The sequence below is a fragment of the Lissotriton vulgaris genome, chromosome 1_1 (genome assembly GCF_964263255.1).
Source record: "Lissotriton vulgaris chromosome 1_1, aLisVul1.2, whole genome shotgun sequence".
NCBI lineage: Eukaryota > Metazoa > Chordata > Amphibia > Caudata > Salamandridae > Lissotriton > Lissotriton vulgaris.
In genome coordinates this window covers 3,518,672-3,537,240 of record NC_141685.1, presented here as the reverse complement: position 1 = coordinate 3,537,240, position 18,569 = coordinate 3,518,672, and the positions used below count along the sequence as shown (strand labels likewise).

The 18,569-nt window shown below is 48.7% G+C and overlaps 1 protein-coding gene across 1 annotated transcript in view; it reads left to right on the top strand.

Annotated features, from left to right (window-relative positions):
- Window positions 1-18,569, top strand: part of LOC147736926 (uncharacterized) — a 251,816-nt gene that overhangs the window by 181,590 nt on the left and 51,657 nt on the right. Inside the window, exon 5 of the mRNA XM_086966781.1 lies at window positions 14,869-14,938. Coding sequence (XP_086822907.1) covers window positions 14,869-14,938 — 70 coding nt within the window. The remainder of the gene's footprint in view (window positions 1-14,868; window positions 14,939-18,569) is intronic.

Here is an 18,569-nt window from a genome sequence, read left to right as displayed (position 1 = left end):
ACTTCCTGTAGTACGCAGTCAGGCCCAAGAAAGCTCTGACCTGAGTCTGGGTGGTTGGAGGGGACCAGTCCTTGATGGTCTGGATCTTACTCTCCAGTGGTTGAACTTGGCCTCCACCTACAAGGTGGCCCAGGTATACAACCTTACTCTGCCCTATCTGGCACTTTGTTGCCTTGATAGTGAGGCCTGCCTTCTGCAGAGCCTCAAGTACTTCCTTCAGGTGGACCAGGTGATCCTCCCAGGTGGAGCTAAAGACAGCAATATCATCCAGATAAGCTGCACAAAAGTCATCCAACCCAGTGAGGACTTGATTCACCAACCTTTGGAAGGTGGCAGGTGCATTTTTCAAACCAAAGGGCATCACCACAAACTGATAATGCCCACTAGGGGTAGAAAATGCTGTTTTGGCTTTAGACTCCTCAGCTAACCTGATTTGCCAGTAGCCAGCTGTCAAGTCAAATGTGCTCAAATAATTGGCAGAAGCCAACTTGTCAATGAGCTCATCTGCCCTTGGAATAGGGTGTGCATCTGTCCTGGTGACAGCATTGAGTCCTCTGTAATCCACACAGAACCTCATCTCTCTCTTGCCATCTTTGGTGTGAGGTTTGGGGACCAGAACCACTGGGCTAGCCCAGGGGCTCTCTGAAGGCTCAATGACACCTAATTCCAGCATATTTTGCACCTCAGTCTTTATACAGTCCCTGACGAGGTCAGGTTGCCTGTAAATCTTGCTCTTTACAGGAAGACTGTGACCAGTGTCCACCACATGTGTACACCAGTTAGTCTGACTGGGTGTCAATGAGAACATATGCCTGTATGCCTGTAGAACTTGTCTGCAGTCATGTTGCTGATGTTCAGTAAGGCTGCCACCTAAGGCCACACCATCAACTGAGCCATCTTCAGGGTTCTGAGTGAGCAGGTCTGGGAGAGGGTCACTCTCTTCCTCCTGTCCCTCATCTGTAGCCATGAGCAAGCCCATGTCTGCCCTGCTGACATATGCCTTCAATCTGTTTACATGGAGCACCCTGTGGGGGCTCCTGGGAGTTCCTAGGTCCACCAAGTAGGTAACCTCTCCCTTCTTCTCCAGAATTGTATGGGGTCCAGACCATTTGTCTTGGAGTGCTGCTGGGGCCACTGGCTCCAACACCCATACCTTCTGTCCAGGCTGAAATTCAACAAGGACAGCCTTTTGGTCATGCCAAGCTTTCTGTAATTCTTGGCTAGCCTCAAGGTTTTTGGATGCCTTTTCCATGTACTCTGCCATCCTGGAGCGGAGACCAAGTACATAGTCCACTATGTCTTGCTTAGGCTTTTTGAGAGGTAACTCCCATCCTTCCTTCACCAGACACAGGGGTCCTCTTACAGGGTGCCCAAACAACAATTCAAAGGGGCTGAAGCCAACCCCCTTTTGAGGGACCTCTCTGTAAGCAAACAAAAGGCAGGGCAGTAGGATGTCCTATCTTCGCCTGAGCTTTTCAGGTAATCCTTTAATCATGCCCTTTAGGGTCTTGGTAAATCTCTCAACAAGCCCATTGCATTGTGGGTGATAAGGAGTGGTGAACTTGTAGTTGACACCACATTCCTTCCACATAGCTGTCAAATATCCTGACATGAAGTTGGCATCTCTATCAGATATTACCTCCTTAGGAAACCCCACTCTGGAGAAAACTCCAAGTAAGGCCCTGGCCACAACAGGAGCTGTTGTGGTCCTAAGTGGAATTGCCTCTGGGTACCTGGTGGTATGATCCACTACCACCAGTATGAATCTGTGCCCAGATGCTGTAGGGGGATCCATTGGATCAACAATATCAATCCCCACTCTTTCAAAGGGAACCCCCACCACAGGTAGTGGTATCAGGGGGGCCTTTGTTGTTCCACCTGCTTTACCACTGGCTTGGCAGGTTTCACAGGAGCGACAAAACTCCTTGGTGTCTTCAGACATGTGAGGCCAGTGAAAATGAGGGACAAGCCTGTCCCAGGTTTTATTCTGGCCTAAGTGTCCTGCTAAAGGAATTACATGGGCCAAGGTGAGAAGGAAACCCCTAAATTGCAGAGGTATAACCAACCTCCTGGTTGTACCAGGCTTGGGGTCTCTACCCTCTGTGTAAAGGAGTCCTTCATCCCAATAAACTTTATGGGCACCTTGAGCATTCCCAGCAGCCTCAGCAGCAGCCTGCTGTCTGAGGGGTTCAAGAGAAGGACAGGTTAACTGAGCCTGCCCCAAGTCTGCCCTAGAAGGTCCCCCTGTCCCCAGAAACTCAACCTGGTCAGGTTCAAGTTCTTCAGAGACAGTTCCTTCAGGTGTCTCAAGATCAGTTTCCTGTGAAGCCTGATCCTCACTTGTAGGCAGTTGGGAAGGCGCAGCCTTAACCCTCCTGTTCTTCTTCTTGGAAGGTGCTTGGTCAATTGTTCCAGGATCCAAGACCTGAGGTTCAGAGAGGCACTTTTTGGCCTGTGACCTGGTCACAGCAAGGACATGTGATGATATCCCTAACATCTCTGCATGAGTCCTGTACTCAACTTCTGACCATAGAGAGTTCTCCAGGTCATTGCCCAACAAACATTCTACTGGGAGATCAGCACTAACCACAACTCTTTTTAGGCCAGTTACCCCTCCCCAGGAAAAGTTAACAAGTGCCACACTATGTGTAGTAGTGACATTGCTGGCATTGGTCAACAGGTAATTATCACCTGGCATGTATTGTCCAGGGTCCACAAAGTTAGGTGTCACCATAGTGACACTGGCACATGTGTCCCTGTAAGCTTGAGCCACTTTATTGTTGATCAAAGGCGTCTGTCTGTATTTGCCCAGATTACTGGGACTTATGTCAGGGGTCAAATCTATGTCCCCTTCACAAATAAGAACAGCCTGTGTAAGGGTTCTGACTAGGTCAGAATCTCCTTCAGTTCCCAAAGTGATACCCACTACTCCCTTGGTTTGAGGACCAGCACTGCTAGCTGTACTAGTGGGTGCAGTTGCCTTAGGGGCTGCAGTGCTGGGGGCTCCACCCTTTTTACACTCACTTGTCCAGTGAGAGGTGTTCTTACAGGTTTTACACCAGGGTTTCTTCTGACCTTCTTTCTTCTTCTTCTTGGGACCCACCCTCTGTCTCAGTTTGGGGCCCTGTTGAAGACTTCTGGTCTTTAGCTTTCTGCTCCCCACCCTTCTGGTCTGTTTTCTTCTGGTCACCCCCTTGGTTCTGGTTCTGGTTATTCTGCTTAACTCTGGTTCTTACCCATTTATCTGCCCTCTTTCCCAATTCTTGGGGAGAGGTCAAATCTGAGTCAACCAAATGTTGATGCAACTGCTGGTTCTGACAATTATTTAAAATTTGTTCTCTCATCAGCAAATTATACAATCCTTCATAGTCTGTAACCTTGCTTCCCAGCAACCATCCCTCCAGAGCCTTAGTGGCACACTCAACAAATTCAGACCAGTCCTGAGTCTGTGTCTTCTGGGTATCTCTGAACATTAACCTGTACTGTTCAGTGGTTAAGCCTAACCCATCAATCAGAGCACTCTTCAGGACCAGGTAGTTTCTAGAATCCCCATCACTAACTGTGAGGAGTCTGTCTCGGCCTCTACCTTCAAAGGAGAGCCACAATATTGCTGCCCACTGCTCCTGAGGGATCTGCTGTACTCTGCAGGCTCTCTCCATTGCAGTAATCCATTTATGGATATCATCCCCAGCTTTGTAGGGGGGCACAATCTTACTCAGGTTTCTGTTATCAAAAGACCTGTCTTTATCCTTGTGGATATTGCTGCCACCAGTGGGTTCTATTACCCCACTCTCTCTAGGCTGTCTTGCTCTAGCAAGTCTCTCTTGGACCAGGGCAACCTCTAGTTCTCGCTTCTGGATCCTAAGCTCAGCCTCTCTCATTTTGCCCTCATGATCCCTTCTCTGAGGGCTAGCCATCTCCCTTCTGGAGTGACCATGAGAGCCTCTAGAAGCATGGGAGTTGTCAGAGTCACCTGAGTGAGTCCTTCTCCTAGGCTTCTGGTTAAGTCCACCTGGGGGTCTGAATGAGTTGTTACCAGATTCATTCCCAAGTTGGCTTAAGTTAGCCTGGTTCAGTCTGCTGACCAGCACCTGACTATTTCTGTCATCATCTGACTCACTGCTTTCCACCTCTTCCTCTTCTTCCTCTTCCTCTTCCTCCTCATCTACTTGAGGAGCTCCAGTGGTGGAGGCTTCCTCATCTACTAGGATGATAGGACCAGGGGTGTCTACAGTGTCATCCTCTGAAGGATGGCCTCCTTCAGCATTCCCTGTGGGGTCTGCCATAGAGGTCTTTAGAGTCTCAGACTGATCCAAGATCTCTCTAAGGTGGTCTGTGGTAGGGGAAGGCCCTGTCCTCAGACCCCTTAAGACACAAAGCTGTCTTAATTCCTTAAAGGAAAAAATAGCAAATTTGGATGGTGCCCTTGGAGTGTCACTCTCAACAGGGATGTTCCCAGTGGAACCCTCTGCTCCAGACATTGCTCTAGTGTGGGTGGATGTGTTGCAATCTACCTACACTGGTGTTTACCTACTAGACCTATCTAGTAGTTGTAGCTAGGGTGTGCTACTCCCTTTGCTCTACAACAACTAAGTTCAGTAGAACGTAAGTATACTAGTCTTGTTTTATATGTACCTAGCAGGTACCTGTATGATCTTTCAAATGATAATCTCAAAGATTGTAATGGTAAAACAACAGAAAGCTCAGATCCCAATCCGCTGCTCACCAATGTGAGAAGTTGGCCTGGTATATAATGCTCACTAATTCTTAGTGATCACTTTGTACCATGCCAAGCAACCCTTATGATGATGGTTATAATTCAACCTTCTAGACCAGTTATCCTAGTGGTAACGTGGACAAAGCAGTCTTAGGCTAAACTCTGAAAGGCATGTGAAGCCAGCTGTTATACCATACACAACCCCCTTGAATACCAAATGAAAGGGACACCACACAGATATATATTGAAAATATATATTGATTTATTAACTATAAAATCCCCTGGACTCTTTATGAGCACAGAAGCACAAGCGTTAAATCACAAGACAGTTTAAAATACACAAAAGTTGCACAATATGGATGAGCCCTAGGGGCCACCTAAACCATATACTAAGAAAGTGGTATAAGAGATACCAATAGGAAAGGGAACAGGCCTAGGGCCTTGGGAATCGCTGGAGCTATTCGAGACTAGCAATGATTAAGTCGGGAAAGGCCCACGGGACTCGGGTGCAGTGTTCAAAGTGCACGCACTTTCCAATGCAAAGTCTATGGTGCGTAAAAAGTACAAAGTTAGAAAGTTAGGAACCTTCCGAGTGACCTACGGAGCTGAAAATTAAGACTCAGGCCCTTGAGATGTGTACCAGTGCAGGAGAACCGGCGGAGCTGAGTTACCTCACCCACAGGAAGCGGGTGCACAGGGTCGAAGTAGTGTCGGGTTTCGTCACGCTGGTCGATGGTGCTTGGAGCTGAAGATGCTGCAGGCGGCTCGATGTGAAGAGTTCCGGTGGATCCAAGGGTGGATCTGAAGATGTGAAGACCTGAAAGCAGAGGGGACAGTGTTCAAAGTCACTAGCCAGTGACTACCGTGGAACCAGATTGGAACCAGGCGATGTCGGGTGCAAACAGGCGTTGTTGGGTAGCTTCTTTCTGCAGCCACGTGGATACCCAGGGTCGAGGACGTCCAGGAGTTGGTCACGAGTTGTTCCATTGTAGGCTTCTCGCTGTTGGCGGTGTCGGCGACCTGATCGGAGCAAACAGGCCTTGGCAAATGCAAGCCACGCAGAAGTTGAAAGATGCTTATCACTCGGACCAGCAAGGTCAGAGCGGGTGCTCCTTTTTACAGGAGCTTGGTTAGCTCTGGAGCAACCAGACCTGCTGTGTAAATTGTCGGTTTCTTCGCCAAGATGGCCGCTGACCACGTGGCTAGTGGCCGGGATGGCGCGTCGAGTGGCACAATGCAAAAGGGCCCCACGCAGATTGTGGAGATGCTGGAGGGCTGATCTTCGGTGCAAGGGCTGCTCGGTGGTGGGGGTTCTCAGTCCCCAAAGCACAACGTCGAGGATGCCTCAGAAGCTGCGCAGTCAGCTTTTCGAGTGTCTTTCAAGAGGTCCGGTCCCACGTCACTCGGTGCCTCCACAGGTCCCTTCTTTGCAGGGATTGTGGATCGGGCTCTGAGAGGTCTGGGAGTCTGGTTCTTGTCGGGCTCTGGGCTCGGGCTCCGGCGGGAGGCAGCAGCAAAGCAGACGTCGAGTTGCTGGATGGTACCTGTGTTCACAGGGTGGCCACTCCTAGGCCACAAGGGAGATTCTCTTCAGTCTTCTGTGCAGCAGAATGTCGAAGTCCAGTCTTCTTCTTCGTGTAAAGTAGATTCAGGATGATCTGCTGTGCAATGGCACTGCTCCCACTCTTATTCCCAATCTGAGGGGTGGATCACCTACTAGGTCCCTCCTCTGGGAGGAACCAGGAAGGGGGGCGGTTACACCCCCTTTCCTTCGTCCAGTTCCGCGCCAAGCCTGGGTCTGGAAAGTCCCAGGACCGGTTTGGACTGGCCTATGCACGAGGACACCTTGTGTGCCCCGGGCATGTCTGATTCTATTCAGCCCTGTCCTACACAATACACAAAACCCTGTCTGAGGTGGTGCTCGCACCTCCCAAGGCAGGAAACCCTTTGTCCAGGCCACCATCTGCTGAGTTTCGGTCAGCAGCAGGAGGCCAGACTCGTGTCTGTGGTGGCAGCATCCATTTTGTGATGCTGAGGCTCTGTTTAACTTTAACCGGGGTTAAGGCTACACACATGTCATGTCCCTCTAGATGGGTGGAATGCTATCCCCGTCACCAGAACTGGCGAGGGGATAGTATTCCAATTCGTATGACACCTTACTCGACATGTTTTGATAAAGCCAAACCAAAGATAGCATTTAACCGCGAGGATTATAATGCACTTCAGAGTATATTGTATGGTAATATCCCGGAACAGCTTAGGGAGTGGTTCCCGACAGCTGCAGACAGGCTCAGCTCATGCTAGAGCACCATCTCACATATTTCCAAGCACTCCGCCTCCAGGATTGATGAGGCCTTCCATAGGAGTGGCTGATAGGAACATATGTGTCCAGTTTAGGGTTAGGCACAGACATACTGTACCTAAGTAAGAGGTGATTACACCAACTTACCCCAGCTGAGTGATCAGCCAGTTGTGTCAAATATGGAGGCCAGGCCAGGGGTGGAAAAATACATACTGCAGCCCCTGGTAGGCCTTGGAAACACCTATGCCCTGTGTACCTAGGGTACACTACAACAGGGGCTCATAAGGTGAACCAGTTCCAATTCGTAATGCACCTAAAGTGCATTGGCAGTAATTTAGAGAGAGAACAGCAGGCTGTGGGTCTGATTAGCAGGCCCACAGCCACATTAAGTCAGAAACCAGTGAAGCAAAAAGCAAAAATTTGGGGTGACCATAGGATAGCAGACCCTACTCTCCTACATAACCCCCCCCAAACGCAGGGACATTAGACTAACCTTGACCAGTTGTGTCTTCATGTTCTAAGTGGAAGTACCTGGAGAGACCATCTGCGTTGCCATGGTCAGTCCCTGGGCGGTGCTCCACTGTAAAGTCCATCCCCTGTAGGGAAATGGACCACCTGAGTAGTTTGGGGTTTTCACCCTTCATCTGATTAAGCCATAAGAGGGGCTTATGGTCGGTCTGAATCTTGAAGTGAGTACCAAACAAGTATGGCCTCAACTTCTTCAGGGCCCACACCACAGCAAAGGCCTCCCTCTCTATAGCTGACCAACATTTCTCTCTGGGGGTCAGCCTTCTGCTAATGAAAGCAATGGGCTGGTCCTGGCCATCTACATTAAGCTGTGAAAGCACTGCTCCCACTCCCAACTCAGAAGCATCCGTTTGGACAGTGAACTCTCTTGAGTAGTCAGGACTCTTCAGGATAGGTGCAGAGCACATGGCCTTCTTCAGGTCATCAAATGCCTTTTGACAGATTTCTGTCCACTGAACCTTTTTGGGCATCTTCTTGGATGTCAGATCATTAAGAGGAGTCACAATGGACCCATAGTTCTTAACAAACTTCCTGTAGTACCCAGTCAGGCCCAAGAAAGCTCTGACCTGAGTCTGGGTGGTTGGAGGGGACCAGTCCTTGATGGTCTGGATCTTACTCTCCAGTGGTTGAACTTGGCCTCCACCTACAAGGTGGCCCAGGTATACAACCTTACTCTGCCCTATCTGGCACTTTGTTGCCTTGATAGTGAGGCCTGCCTTCTGCAGAGCCTCAAGTACTTCCTTCAGGTGGACCAGGTGATCCTCCCAGGTGGAGCTAAAGACAGCAATATCATCCAGATAAGCTGCACAAAAGTCATCCAACCCAGTGAGGACTTGATTCACCAACCTTTGGAAGGTGGAAGGTGCATTTTTCAAACCAAAGGGCATCACCACAAACTGATAATGCCCACTAGGGGTAGAAAATGCTGTTTTGGCTTTAGACTCCTCAGCTAACCTGATTTGCCAGTAGCCAGCTGTCAAGTCAAATGTGCTCAAATAATTGGCAGAAGCCAACTTGTCAATGAGCTCATCTGCCCTTGGAATAGGGTGTGCATCTGTCCTGGTGACAGCATTGAGTCCTCTGTAATCCACACAGAACCTCATCTCTCTCTTGCCATCTTTGGTGTGAGGTTTGGGGACCAGAACCACTGGGCTAGCCCAGGGGCTCTCTGAAGGCTCAATGACACCTAATTCCAGCATCTTTTGCACCTCAGTCTTTATACAGTCCCTGACGTGGTCAGGTTGCCTGTAAATCTTGCTCTTTACAGGAAGACTGTCACCAGTGTCCACCACATGAGTACACCAGTTAGTCTGACTGGGTGTCAATGAGAACATATGCCTGTATGCCTGTAGAACTTGTCTGCAGTCATGTTGCTGATGTTCAGTGAGGCTGCCACCTAAGGCCACACCATCAACTGAGCCATCCTCAGGGTTCTGAGTGAGCAGGTCTGGGAGAGGGTCACTCTCTTCCTCCTGTCCCTCATCTGTAGCCATGAGCAAGCCCATGTCTGCCCTGCTGACATATGCCTTCAATCTGTTTACATGGAGCACCCTGTGGGGGCTCCTGGGAGTTCCTAGGTCCACCAAGTAGGTAACCTCTCCCTTCTTCTCCAGAATTGTATGGGGTCCAGACCATTTGTCTTGGAGTGCTGCTGGGGCCACTGGCTCCAACACCCATACCTTCTGTCCAGGCTGAAATTCAACAAGGACAGCCTTTTGGTCATGCCAAGCTTTCTGTAATTCTTGGCTAGCCTCAAGGTTTTTGGATGCCTTTTCCATGTACTCTGCCATCCTGGAGCGGAGACCAAGTACATAGTCCACTATGTCTTGCTTAGGCTTTTTGAGAGGTAACTCCCATCCTTCCTTCACCAGACACAGGGGTCCTCTTACAGGGTGCCCAAACAACAATTCAAAGGGGCTGAAGCCAACCCCCTTTTGAGGGACCTCTCTGTAAGCAAACAAAAGGCAGGGCAGTAGGATGTCCCATCTTCACCTGAGCTTTTCAGGTAATCCTTTAATCATGCCCTTTAGGGTCTTGGTAAATCTCTCAACAAGCCCATTGCATTGTGGGTGATAAGGAGTGGTGAACTTGTAGTTGACACCACATTCCTTCCACATAGCTGTCAAATATCCTGACATGAAGTTGGCATCTCTATCAGATATTACCTCCTTAGGAAACCCCACTCTGGAGAAAACTCCAAGTAAGGCCCTGGCCACAACAGGAGCTGTTGTGGTCCTAAGTGGAATTGCCTCTGGGTACCTGGTGGCATGATCCACTACCACCAGTATGAATCTGTGCCCAGATGCTGTAGGGGGATCCATTGGACCAACAATATCAATCCCCACTCTTTCAAAGGGAACCCCCACCACAGGTAGTGGTATCAGGGGGGCCCTTGTTGTTCCACCTGCTTTACCACTGGCTTGGCAGGTTTCACAGGAGCGACAAAACTCCTTGGTGTCTTCAGACATGTGAGGCCAGTGAAAATGAGGGACAAGCCTGTCCCAGGTTTTATTCTGGCCTAAGTGTCCTGCTAAAGGAATTACATGGGCCAAGGTGAGACGGAAACCCCTAAATTGCAGAGGTATAACCAACCTCCTGGTTGTACCAGGCTTGGGGTCTCTACCCTCTGTGTAAAGGAGTCCTTCATCCCAATAAACTTTATGGGCACCTTGAGCATTCCCAGCAGCCTCAGCAGCAGCCTGCTGTCTGAGGGGTTCAAGAGAAGGACAGGTTAACTGAGCCTGCCCCAAGTCTGCCCTAGAGGGTCCCCCTGTCCCCAGAAACTCAACCTGATCAGGATCAAGTTCTTCAGAGACAGTTCCTTCAGGGGTCTCAAGATCAGTTTCCTGTGAAGCCTGATCCTCACTTGTAGGCAGTTGGGAAGGCGCAGCCTTAACCCTCCTGTTCTTCTTCTTGGAAGGTGCTTGGTCCATTGTTCCAGGATCCAAGACCTGAGGTTCAGAGAGGCACTTTTTGGCCTGTGACCTGGTCACAGCAAGGACATGTGATGATATCCCTAACATCTCTGCATGAGTCCTGTACTCAACTTCTGACCATAGAGAGTTCTCCAGGTCATTGCCCAACAAACATTCTACTGGGAGATCAGCACTAAGCACAACTCTTTTTAGGCCAGTTACCCCTCCCCAGGAAAAGTTAACAAGTGCCACACTATGTGTAGTAGTGACATTTCTGGCATTGGTCACCAGGTAATTATCACCTGGCATGTATTGTCCAGGGTCCACAAAGTTAGGTGTCACCATAGTGACACTGGCACATGTGTCCCTGTAAGCTTGAGCCACTTTATTGTTGATCAAAGGCGTCTGTCTGTATTTGCCCAGATTACTGGGACTTATGTCAGGGGTCAAATCTATGTCCCCTTCACAAATCAGAACAGCCTGTGTAAGGGTTCTGACTAGGTCAGAATCTCCTTCAGTTCCCAAAGTGATACGCACTAATCCCTTGGTCTGAGGACCAGCACTGCTAGCTGTACTAGTGGGTGCAGTTGCCTTAGGGGCTGCAGTGCTGGGGGCTCCACCCTTTTTACACTCACTTGTCCAGTGAGAGGTGTTCTTACAAGTTTTACACCAGGGTTTCTTCTGACCTTCTTTCTTCTTCTTCTTGGAAGTTTGGCACCCACCCTCTGTCTCAGTTTGGGGCCCTGTTGAAGACTTCTGGTCTTTAGCTTTCTGCTCCCCACCCTTCTGGTCTGTTTTCTTCTGGTCACCACCCTGGTTCTGGTTCTTTTGCTTAACTCTGGTTCTTACCCATTTATCTGCCCTCTTTCCCAATTATTGGGGAGAGGTCAAATCTGAGTCAACCAAATGTTGATGCAACTGCTGGTTCTAACAATTATTTAAAATTTGTTCTCTCATCAGCAAATTATACAATCCTTCATAGTCTGTAACCTTGCTTCCCAGCACCTATCCCTCCAGAGCCTTAGTGGCACACTCAACAAATTCAGACCAGTCCTGAGTCTGTGTCTTCTGGGTATCTCTGAACATTAACCTGTACTGTTCAGTGGTTAAGCCTAACCCATCAATCAGAGCACTCTTCAGGACCAGGTAGTTTCTAGAATCCCCATCACTAACTGTGAGGAGTCTGTCTCGGCCTCTACCTTCAAAGGAGAGCCACAAGATTGCTGCCCACTGCTCCTGAGGGATCTGCTGTACTCTGCAGGCTCTCTCCATTGCAGTAATCCATTTATGGATATCATCCCCAGCTTTGTAGGGGGGCACAATCTTACTCAGGTTTCTGTTATCAAAAGACCTGTCTTTATCCTTGTGGATATTGCTGCCACCAGTGGGTTCTATTACCCCACTCTCTCTAGGCTGTCTTGCTCTAGCAAGTCTCTCTTGGACCAGGGCAACCTCTAGTTCTCGCTTCTGGATCCTAAGCTCAGCCTCTCTCATTTTGGCCTCATGTTCCCTTCTCTGAGGGCTAGCCATCTCCCTTCTGGAGTGACCATGAGAGCCTCTAGAAGCATGGGAGTTGTCAGAGTCACCTGAGTGAGTCCTTCTCCTCCTAGGCTTCTGGTTAAGTCCACCTGGGGGTCTGAATGGGTTGTTACCAGATTCATTCCCAAGTTGGCTTAAGTTAGCCTGGTTCAGTCTGCTGACCAGCACCTGACTATTTCTGTCATCATCTGACTCACTGCTTTCCACCTCTTCCTCTTCTTCCTCTTCCTCCTCATCTACTTGAGGAGCTCCAGTGGTGGAGGCTTCCTCATCTACTAGGATGATAGGACCAGGGGTGTCTACAGTGTCATCCTCTGAAGGATGGCCTCCTTCAGCATTCCCTGTGGGGTCTGCCTTAGAGGTCTTTAGAGTCTCAGACTGATCCAAGATCTCTCCAAGGTGGTCTGTGGTAGGGGAAGGCCCTGTCCTCAGACCCCTTAAGACACAAAGCTGTCTTAATTCCTTAAAGGAAAAAATAGCAAATTTGGATGGTGCTCTTGGAGGGTCACTCTCAACAGGGATGTTCCCAGTGGAACCCTCTGCTCCAGACATTGCTCTAGTGTGGGTGGATGTGTTGCAATCTACCTACACTGTTAGAAAGTTAGGAACCTTCCGAGTGACCTACGGAACTGAAACTTAAGACACAGGCCCTTGAGATGTGTACCAGTGCAGGAGCACCGGCGGAGCTGAGTTACCTCACCCACAGGAAGCGGGTGCACTGGGTCGAAGTAGTGTTGGGTTTCGTCACGCTGGTCGATGGTGCTTGGAGCTGAAGATGCTGCAGGCGGCTCGATGTGAAGAGTTCCGGTGGATCCAAGGGTGGATCTGAAGATGTGAAGACCTGAAAGCAGAGGGGACAGTGTTCAAAGTCACTGGCCAGTGACTACCGTGGAACCAGATTGGAACGAGGCGATGTCGGGTGCAAACAGGCGTTGTCGGGTAGCTTCTTTCTGCAGCCACGTGGATACCCGGGGTCGAGGACGTCCAGGAGTTGGTCACGAGCTGTCCCACGTAGGCTTCTCGTTGTTGGCGGTGTCGGCGACCTGATCGGAGCAAACAGGCCTTGGCAAATGCAAGCCACGCAGAAGTTGAAAGATGCTTATCACTCGGACCAGCAAGGTCAGAGCGGGTGCTCCTTTTTACAGGAGCTTGGTTAGGTCTGGAGCAACCAGACCTGCTGTGTAAATTGTCGGTTTCGTCGCCAAGATGGCCGCTGACCACGTGGCTAGTGGCCGGGATGGCGCGTCGAGTGGCACAATGCAAAAGGGCCCCACGCAGATCGTGGAGATGCTGGAGGGCTGATCTTCGGTGCAAGGGCTGCTCGGTGGTGGGGGTTCTCAGTCCCCAAAGCACAACGTCGAGGATGCCTCAGAAGCTGCGCAGTCAGCTTTTCGAGTGTCTTCCAAGAGGTCCGGTCCCACGTCTCTCGGTGCCTCCACGGATCCCTTCTTTGCAGGGACTGTGGATCGGGCTCTGAGAGGTCTGGGAGTCTGGTTCTTGTCGGGCTCTGGGATCGGGCTCCGGCGGGAGGCAGCAGCAAAGCAGATGTCGAGTTGCTGGATGGTACCTGTGTTCACAGGGTGGCCACTCCTAGGCCATAAGGGAGATTCTCTTCAGTCTTCTGTGCAGCAGAATGTCGAAGTCCAGTCTTCTTCTTCGTGTAAAGTTGATTCAGGATGATCTGCTGTGCAATGGCACTGCTCCCACTCTTATTCCCAATCTGAGGGGTGGATCACTTACTAGGTCCCTCCTCTGGGAGGAACCAGGAAGGGGGGAGGTTACACCCCCTTTCCTTTTTTCCAGTTCCGCGCCAAGCCTGGGTCTGGAAAGTCCCAGGACCGGTTTGGACTGGCCTATGCACGGGGACACCTTGTGTGCCCCGGGCATGTCTGATTCTATTCAGCCCTGTCCTACCCAATACACAAAACCCTGTCTGGGGTGGTGCTCGCACCTCCCAAGGCAGGAAACCCTTTGTCCAGGCCACCATCTGCCGAGTTTCGGTCAGCAGCAGGAGGCCAGACTCGTGTCTGTGGTGGCAGCATCCATTTTGTGATGCTGAGGCTCTGTTTAACTTTAACCGGGGTTAAGGCTACACACATGTCGTGTCCCTCTAGAAGGGTGGAATGCTATCCCCGTCGCCAGAACTGGCGAGGGGATAGTATTCCAATTCGTATGACACCTTACTCGACATATTTTGATAAAGCCAAACCAAAGATAGCAAATAACCGCGAGGATTATAATGCACTTAAGAGTATATGGTATGGCAATATCCCGGAACAGCTTAGGGAGTGGTTCCCGACAGCTGCAGGCAGGCTCAGCTCATGCTAGAGCACCATCTCACATGTAACCACGCACTCTGCCCCCAGGATTGATGAGGCCTTCCATAGGAATGGCTGATAGGAACATATGTGTCCAGTTTAAGGTTAGATATAGGGATACTATATCTAAGCAAGAGGTGATTACACCAACTTACCCCAGCTGAGTGATCAGCCAGTTGTGTCAAATATGGAGGCCAGGCCAGGGGTGGCACAATACATGCTGCAGCTCCTGGTAGGCCTTGGAACCACCTATGCCCTGGGTACCTAGGGTACACTACTACAGGGGCTCATAAGGTGAACCAGTTCCAATTCGTAATGCACCTAGAGTGCATTGGCAGTAATTTAGAGAGAGAACATATTGTGCACTGTGGTGCCATACTTAATGGTGCTGCAGAACATCAGCACTTTCTCTACACAACTATCAATGGAAGGATGGAGGTAAGATGATGAAGATTTTGTATGAGAAATTGGGATACTGGAACATTGTGATTGTTATATGGTTATTGGTTCTACAAAGAAATGTCATTCAACAGTTTTTTTCGTTTGCAGGGGGAAGTATCCAACCTATGGGGCACTTCTCATCAACAAGCTCAAGCACTACTTCAGAGAAGCATCCAAGGTTGGTATTTACTTTTAGGGAAACCATTATCAAACAATATTGGCATTTTAAATTCAGACCCATGCGTCGCATCTTCTCAGTGAAAGCCTCTCATTATCCCTGCTCCTGAGTTTACTTGCGATTTGTGTCATTAAAAGAGGTGCAGATATTTGATGAATGAGTTCTGATGACATTCGAAGTACAATGTAAAGTGAATCATCTAAATGTGAATGTCTTATCTGTGTGACAGTGTGTATAGGCTTCTTCGCCCTAGGGTACACAGGAATGTGTCTTCACCTTCCTCCCTAGGATTGCTGTGCCATGGCAAGGGTTTGACATCCAACGTTATGGAGAAAATAACAGGAAATATTGGGCCTCTTAGGAAGGGTTTGTAGGGCTCCACACCCAACAGTGGGAGCTGACCCTCTCATTTCTTTTTTGGTCCCCAGCTCACCAGAGGGTGGTGTTGGGCAGTTAAATTGTCTCTGGAAAGCTGTATCTGGACCCAGGTTTGTGACCAGCAAGGGCATCTACTGCGGATGGAGAACTTCTTAGGATGCTGGGTTTTTGGAATAGTTGTTTCTTAACTGGACAGGCAATAATTTTACTTTTGATCATCCATAGGGTATGAAAGCCTGCATTCCAGGACCCAAATTATTCTGGTGTTAACCTCGTGCTGACCTTCTGCACAAGATACTTTGGCTACATATCTCAAGGCCAAGATAATACTAGGCATAAGTCTAAGGGAAATATAAGAAATATGGGTGAAACGTGTGCCGAGATGATGCTACCAACAACTGTGTTTTGTTGCATGTTGTAATGGTAATTAAATCATTCACTTAACTCTCAAAACACTTAGGGCATCATTTATGAGGCCGCGCGCCACTTTTGCGCTGCTGGTGCATCACTTTTTGTGACGCACCAGTGGCATAAAAAATGTGCCTTGTTGCACCATATTAACAAAGTGGCGCATCTAGGTAGATGTGTCACTTTGTAAACCCCTGCGCCACATTATACCTGCGCCAGGTATAATGTATGCAAGGGGGGCGTTTTGACACAAGGAAGGGTCATGGAAGTGACGCAGTAAAATCTATAAGATTTCACTGCATCACTTCTAGGACACCGTTGCGTCAAAATCTTGTGCCTGCCTCACAGCAGGCGTAAGACTGACGCAGGCCCTTTCACATGGGGCTGGCCCCATGTGAAAGGACGCATTGCTGGAGTTGCATCACTTTTGTGACACACTCCAGCAATGCGTCACTTTTGCGCTTACAGATACGTCAGAAATACTGACGTATCTGTAACTCCTTGCGTCATGATGCGTCATACTGTAAATATGACGCATCAGGCATGTCGCTAGGAGTGCGCACTGAGAAGTGACACATCGCTGCTTTCACGCAGCGATGCGTCATTTCTCATAAATGTGGCCCTTAGAGCCATTGACTCAGAAAATGGATAAGAGAACCCCTGGACAAGGCAAAATCCTGGCTGATTTCTTTTATTGGGGTTCTACCATCTGGGCTCCCTAATTACCTGCCTTGGTAAATGATATTATTCGAAGTGGAGTAGTTCCTGCAACCTGGCTTGGCACAGAAATAGAGTCAGTTCCCAAAAACGGTTGTAAGGATGATACCAGAGCAATATGTTTTCTAGTTAATTCTCAGAAGATCTTTATCCATATCCTCACTTTGAAGACGCAGCAAATAAAGTTTTGTCTCACTGCTAAACAACATTCAGTGAGGGACTCATCACAATTGACTATGTGGTAAAATTACAACTGCTAATTGAGAAGTAGTGCTTAGAAAACTATTGCTTTATGTGCTTTTTTGTGAACTTTGGCAACAGGTTGTGGGCATCTTCCATTCAGTCTTGAGTTCCCAGCTGGCCTGCTTAATATTTTTTTTTATTCTATATCCATAGAAAAACCTTGCTAACCTTTTGGTGTTCTAAGCCATTTCAAGTAAGACAATGCATTTTCCAAAGGTGCGCACCAGCTCCTTCTTTATTTACTTATTAAAATGTATGTGCAACTCAAAAATACACTGCTGGTTTGCGGACCCCGAATGGGAAAACACTTACTTGACTGCTCCAAAATTACTGTAATTATGACTGTTTAGTTATCAATCTAGTCAAAGCAACTTTTATGGTTTTCAAACCCCACCAGACCTTTTCTGGCGAAGTAATATTAAATGATATATGGAGGCCTGTGACTTGTGTTTTGACTATCTGGGGAGTTGGTTTCTGTTCAAGTAGAAAACAGTCAATAATAGTAACATAACCCTCTCCCAGAGAGCAGGGGCATATTTACAAGCTCTGTGCGTTGCCAGAACATAGTTTTTGCGATGTTTCGGTGATACACACCGCATAGCCATATGTACAAGGCCACGTAAAGCCACCCTGCATGGCTTTTCAAGACCTTGTGGATATGGAGTGAGGCAAAGCAGCAAAGTTCGATGCCTTGCCTAACTCTATGGCAAAGAGGCATTACATGGGTGTTATGCTATGGGTATTCCCACACAACACTCATGGGCTTTGACAATGCCCCATATTCACAATATCTCATCAACTGGGGCAGCACCAAAAGCTTGCACCTACCTAGAGCAGGTGTAACATGGAGAAATGTTTAAATTTCTCCTCGTTTTTTCCTCCTTCCATGTGTGTTGCATTTTGCAGCACACATGGAAGGAGGAAAGCGCCTCCAGTGATTCTTTTGTGCAGGAAGGTGTCCCTTCCTGCACAAAAACCCTGCCAACAGCACAAACACCATTGCACCATGGTGCAAGGTTGCCTGCTTTGGCCCATGGCTGCTAATTGTGCGCAGACGGAAAGGACAGGAATGCACCATACCTTGTACATATGGCGTATACCTACCTTTTGAATTGGTGAAGGGCAGCGCAGCAAGAAGACTTGTGGCGCTGCCATACACCAATTCCTTGTAAATATACCCCAAGGTGTCATCATATGGCTTGCTCTGTTTTATGAAATGCGATTTTCCAAAATAAAAATTAAACTGACTGACTGACAGAAAACCATGGGAAAGATGGGGTGAGTCTCTTTGGCTTGGTCCTGTTCCATCCACCAGTTGAAATTCCAAAGTCTCCGGGACTTATAAATCTAATAGCCACAGGGCGCACTCTTAAAGTAAGTCCTCAATATCTTCTAGCGGAGATTCATGGATCATATAAAACTGAGCGTTGTTTCTTCCAAAGCAATCCTCATAGTCCATCACTTTGCACCAAGGATTTCAAACTTCTTAGCCAAGATGATGGCATTTATTCAGCTTCCACAAACGTTTCAAGGCATTGGAAATGTAGGCTTTCACCCAGGCCCCCTGCTTCCAAGGGCCCCCATAGGGAAATGAACCTTCTCTCTATTAGACCTCTGTCTAGTCTGATTCTGTATCATCTCTATCAAACATCAGAGCTTCTCGTAAAAACCACATTATTACTCAACTATCTGAGGCAGGCAATGACCCTAAAATACTCTATCAGGTTCTCCGAATCTTCACCAAGCCTGTTGCTTGTGAAAGTCCCGAAACGGTGTCCCAACAACTGTGTGATGACACTGCTGGGTTCTTCTCGAACAAGATCGACTCCATCTACCAAAAAATTGCTCAATCTACTAATCTGGTCGATACTAGTGATTCCTTTCC